This window comes from Eumetopias jubatus, unplaced genomic scaffold (assembly GCF_037043125.1).
Source record: "Eumetopias jubatus isolate StellerSeaLion01/CBP00866 unplaced genomic scaffold, mEumJub1_p1.0 scaffold_2, whole genome shotgun sequence".
In the NCBI taxonomy this organism is placed as follows: domain Eukaryota; kingdom Metazoa; phylum Chordata; class Mammalia; order Carnivora; family Otariidae; genus Eumetopias; species Eumetopias jubatus.
The window spans coordinates 7,529,387-7,535,162 of NW_028274808.1; the positions used below are offsets into that span (position 1 = coordinate 7,529,387).

At 47.2% G+C, this 5,776-nt stretch overlaps 1 protein-coding gene across 1 annotated transcript; it reads right to left on the bottom strand.

The window, feature by feature from the left end:
• Nucleotides 1-372: 372 nt before the first annotated feature.
• On the bottom strand, nucleotides 373-1,968 carry LOC114206188 (ubiquitin carboxyl-terminal hydrolase 17-like protein 6). Its single transcript, XM_028099856.2, is given in 3 exon segments — nucleotides 373-971; nucleotides 974-1,079; nucleotides 1,081-1,968. Coding segments are annotated over 3 exon segments (1,593 nt in total).
• Nucleotides 1,969-5,776: the final 3,808 nt, after the last annotated feature.

Below are 5,776 nucleotides of genomic sequence, written 5' to 3' on the forward strand. Positions count from 1 at the left end.
CCCTCAGCATTGTTTCCACCCTCATACCGGATTGCCCGCTTGCGCTGATCCTTTCTGGCTACGAGTTGCCCCCACTTCTACCCTGTGCTGATGGAAGGGAGGGTTCATCCACAGACATAGATCCAGTAATAAATCCAAACCTCTCCAATAATATCCCCATAACAAGCAAGCCTTAAAGCTCAGTATCCTCCAGTTTAAGTGGAATGCCATATCCTATGAACACACCCAGATAGGGTCTTTCCACATGTGCAGAACACACACCTACAACGCACAAAATATTTCCTGTCTGGGACTATGTTCAAGTTAGGTGAGTGAGTGAATGAGGGTATGTATGTGTGTGTGTTGGGAGGGAGGGGCCCATGTACATCCAAGCTAGTAATGAGATCCCTGGACTACTTCCCTAGACTTCTGCCCCTTCTTGTTCTTCTTCTTGGTAGCTCTGGCTCTCCCTGCCAGACAAGGGACTATGCCCATGTCCCCTGCCCTCTGGGATGCGATGTTCCTGGCTAAAGTATTGAGCCGGTTAAAGTTTTGTTCAGGATCATTCTTTATCATCTTGTATTTGGACTGGTGAATTATGACTGCATGCTCAGGAAGAGCAAATTCTACTTTCCTGACATTGAATTCAGCCTTAGGTCGGTTGCGTTCTTGGAGGAATCTCCACTGGTCTAATGTGATTTGTTGCACTGATGTCTCTTCCACGTGATCCTCTAATTCAGGAACTTTGATTCTGGAGTCTGTTTTGGGCTCCCTTTGGAACCCAACCAAGCCTGTGTGGTCAGCCTCAGGGGATGTGGCTCCCTTACCGAGTGGCTCACTCACAAGTTCTCTTTCCAGTTCGGTCTTCTGGATGTAAAAGAGGACATAGGCATGTTGGCTCAGTGCACAACTCACATCACAGGCGGTGACCTTAGCATCATCCAGTTTATACCACTGGCCATTTCCAGCTTTTATGAAACAGAAGTAATGTTCCTGTGACAACTCCACCCAGCATGCACCAGCACAGCGTAGAGCACATAAACCAGCGGTCCTGGCCTCTGCTCACACAGGTAGGGTTGCATGTCAAGGCACTCGGGATAATTGCACATCCTTAGCCATTTTGTTTCCTGTGAAATCTGAGAATCGTTTCAACACCAGGACAAGGACCTTTGAGGGATTGTGCAAAGTCAGCATCTTGGAAGCAGGCACCTTCCCTAGACAAGTACTACAATGATAGGCATTTTCACCATCCAACTTTTCCGGCTTCACCAACTGCTCCAAAGCTTGGCTCACACTCTGAGCAGCCACGATGTCCAGGCTAATGTCCAGGTACGGGTCCAGAGTGCTTGAAACGCGTTGACAGTGGAGACACTGTATTTGAGACCTCCAGTACCCTCCAAAGATTTGACGGATGAGGGTGGTGTCCTCAGACTGAGGGTCTGAAGGCTTGTCCTCAGGCAAGCATGCTTGCTGCATTGCGCCCAGAGTGAACATCAGAAACTCATGGGCGTCTTCCTGCTTGTGTGTGTGGAAGGCAGCGAGCAGTCCTGGCAAGGGACAGATCACATCTCCAGGATGGCAGAGGGCCTGGGTCATGTGAGCCTGCAGAGTACACAGCATGCAGAATGTCTGCTTCCCACAGGTTTCTCCATGCTGCTGGGACAGCATAGAGATGGCGAGGGGCGGTGTGTATGCCAGACACTGCAGGACCGCATTCATGTAGCAGGTGTTCCCCAGGTTCTGAAGCCCAGCCCCAACCACAGAAGGTCTCTTCCAACGCACAAGTTTCTTTGTGGGAGCCAGCCCTGCTGATGTGGGAGCCAAACCATTAGTCAGGTAGCACCGTCTGTGAGATGGTGGTGATGGCTTCTCAGGCAGAGAGGGTTCCCCGTGGACCTCAGCACCCCCTACATTTGACCAGCAAGATTTGAGTTTTGGAAAGACATTGAACTGAGACTCCTCTTGGTGGTGGAGAGAAGCAGCCTCCATGTCTCCAGGAACAGTGCTCACAAGATCCCCCACGTGGAGCCTCCGGTTGCAGAGGGATGCTTCTCGCACTGAGCCACTCTCCAAATGACAGGTGTGGCCATCTCCTCAGCCTTTTATGGCTCACTCTGCCCACGTGACTAGGTACAAGGTTATCCAACCACTCCACTGGAATGAGGGATTTAGGGTGTGGTCGCTCTCCTTAGGTGGGCAAATGATTCTGGCTGGCCCACCTCCCACCCCTCCCTCCCACAATGGACAGACACACATTTCAGCACTTTCTCAACCTCCCTACTTTCCATCACACCCCTCTGTAAAGATTTTCTTGAGAGTTGCCAAGTTCAGAGGAAATCCCTTATGAATATCCACTTTGCTTTCCCAATAATATTAAGTGAGCCAAGAAGTGTAAGACATTAGTTTTCTAGGATAGGGAGCATCATTTTCCTAAAGGAGCTCAGGGATCACATAGAATGACAATCTTCCCTACCAGCCGGAATATATGTAGGATCATCCTGTTTTTAGAAAGTTTACCGTCAGATGCTTTGCCTCTAAAATTCCATCACACTTTCTAATATGATTGATGCATTCAGGGATCATGAAGACCTTTATAAATATGTTTGTCCACCTAGGTGCGGCCCAGAATTTATAACCATAGATCCTGTGACTGGTTTCACACTCCTTTGGAGAAGATTTTTTTCTTAAGCTCCATCCCAACAGGAGTACCTACCAAATATCCAGTGTTCAGGGGTGCCTGGGTGCCTTAGTCAGTTAACTGTCTGTCTTTGGCTGAGGTCATGATCCCAGGGTCCTTGGATCGAGTCCTGCATCGGGCTCCCTGCTCAGTGGGGACCCTGCTTCTCCCTCTCCCTCTACCTGCTGCTCCCCCTGCTTATACTCTCTTGCTCTGTCAAACAAATAAAAAAAATCTTAAAAAAAATATCCAATGTTCATTTTACCAAATTTTAAATTTTACCTCTGGGAATTTTACAGCAAGATAGCTTTAGGTTCCATTGTTTAAGTATGTGTATGGTGTAGACTTGTGCCATTTATACACAGTATGAGGTTGGAAATTTGAAATGCCGGGAGGAATGCACTCACATTCAGCCTGTGGCTTTAAAGGGTCCATTTGTCTTGAACAGCTTTCAGAACGGGCAGTGTCTGCCGAAATTGCTTGAATGGACCAGAGAAGTATTTCATACTTGTGACGATGATCAATTCGTGTTAGAAAACGAGTAATGGTGTTGCCCTATGTAAATTGTGATGAAAAAAAAATTTTTTTGAAAATGTATAAAGCTTAGGAAGGGGAGACATAAATATCTATTTCTGCTCTTTGCTAAAGACACCAAGAAATACATGTGCCTTTCTTTGTCACTGACTTGGCTTCAAAAGGCAAGTGGCTCTGCTGACATCTTGACCTTGGACTTCTGGCATCTGGACTGTGAGGGAATATAGTTTCTTCTCTTAAACCACCACGTTTTGGTAATTCATTAGGCAAAATTTAGAAATTAATAAGATGCCTTACCTTACTATTTTAAAAATACAAATAATCTATCCAATAGTTAAGGGAACAATGATAATGAGAAATATAAACTTAAAATATAGATAAAAATAAAGAATTATGAGAAGTCATTACCATTTATCAAAGATGTATTCATAATTCTACATGATCTCAAAACAGTGAAATGTGACATGCAATGTATACAATGCAATCACTGAGAAAGAATGATATAGGTATACAATTGTGAGAGAAAAGATGAAAGATCATTTGTACAAAGACAGTTGACAGATAGACAGAAAGATAGATGGCACAGAAATCCGGACAGGGTAAAAATTTTCTCTGGAGCAAATCCCAAGCCCTCCATCACCACTGAGAAGGCCCTGGCCAGGTCTGAGGCTTGGGGGCCAGAAGGAACCATGGTGTCACCCTCCTCTGAAGGCTGGCAGGTTCAAGACCCGGGAAGAAACAACCTGTCATTGCCAAGACAGTCACCAAGGAGCAGGTGTCTAATACAGGGTGATGGGTTAGCTGTGTGATCCATGAAGGCCTTGGATTGACTGGCAGTGGTCATTCCATGAAGGAAGGTAATCTGCATTGCTAAGTCGACTGAGGTCAGAGATCATCTCATTTCAAACTGTCCATTGAACATCCCAATCCAACAGATTGTCTAGGAAACGATGACAACTCAATGGACACGTTAATCCTTTAAGAAACAGGTCCAAACATGGTGGATACAACTTGGTATGTTAAGAACAGTGAAAGGTACTCCTCCACTGCCCCCAGATCTGGTCTCTTCTACATGGAGAGTGGTCCTAAGAGGGGCTGGTGCCATTTTGGCCAGGTCGAGCAAGGGACTGGGGAGTCATTGAGGCCAGTTGGGGCAGGAGAGGATAGGGACTGGGTGGGAAAATGTATGGGGCAGGGGTCAGGCTGATGGGCATAAGCGTTGGGCAATGGCAGGGGCCCCATGAGATTGGGTGAGGCCAGGCGGGGGCTCAAGGAAGCAGTGGTAGGGCTGCAAGGCACCAGGCTGGGACTGGGCCATGGCTTTAGGGCCATGCACAGAGGCCCCGGGAGGAGCCTCATGAAGAATAGAAGAAGGGCCCATTCAAACATCTCTACACTGTCCAACACACACCAACCTTAAAGTCAGGAAATCGCCCAGAGGGCCAACACGATTGCAAACGGAGGCTCTCCCCCCTTGGTTAGTGGTGGTGGTCCTCGTTGGACTGCTTTGGAAGAAAAATGCTTGCTTGGATTCCAGTCAGGAAGCCCAGGTGATAGCATTCCCGGTTTCCATACCTGACTGTCACAGAAGAATCCCAAAAACAGGGGAGCCTTGATGGCTCAGTGGAGTACCAGGCTGGTTCTCGATTTCAGGTCAGGTCATGAGGTCAGGGTCCTGGGATCAAATCCTGGGTTTTGCTACACACTCATCGAGGATTCTCTCCTTCACCCACTGCCCCTCACTCCACTCCTGTGGGCTCTCTTTCTCTCATTCGAAAAGAATTAAATCAATATTCAAAAAGACAAAGTCACAGGGATATATTCTAGACAACGGTGAGGCTGATGGCAGGAGCATGAGGAATGCTGGAAATCACACAAAGATTAACCGGGAACAGAAAAAGCTAAACTCAAAAGTACCATTTGCTTGACAGGAATAAAGAATCGAAAAGGAGGAGATGAAAAGACATAGAGCCACATCAATCCACATGAGGATTGGTCAGGACCCACAATTTCAGTCCCCACACAAACGACCAAAGGAGACAGTCCCAAGAAGACACATAGCAAAGGATGCCATTGCTCTGAATATCCTAGTGCAGGCAAAGTCCTAAGGACAGAAAGGAGAACAGGTAGGGCAGGGGGTACAGTGAAGGGACCCTGGAAATGTGTCATGGAGCCAGAGTTTCAGATGGGAAAGTGAGATGTTTGGACGTGGAAAGTGAGATGCTTGGACATGGAGGACGTTGATGGGTCCACACAACGTGAATGTACCTGATGCCAAGAGAAAAGTCCCCTCCATGGACCCTAACAGGAAATTCTAGTTGAGAAAGGAACAGGCGGATCCAGGGGTACCTAGGTCGTCAGTCCGTTAAGCATCGGACTCTTGATTTCAGCTCAGGACATGATCTCATGGTCTTGAGTTCAAGCCCTGATCTGGAGCTCTCCTGGACATGGAGCCTGCCCAAGATTCTCTCTCGGCCTCTGCCCCTCCTCCCCAGCTCATTCTTTCATTCTTACTGTCTGTCTAAAAGAAAAAAAAGGAAAAGAAACAGCCATACCCTCAAAACTTTATTATTCGTACAAAATATA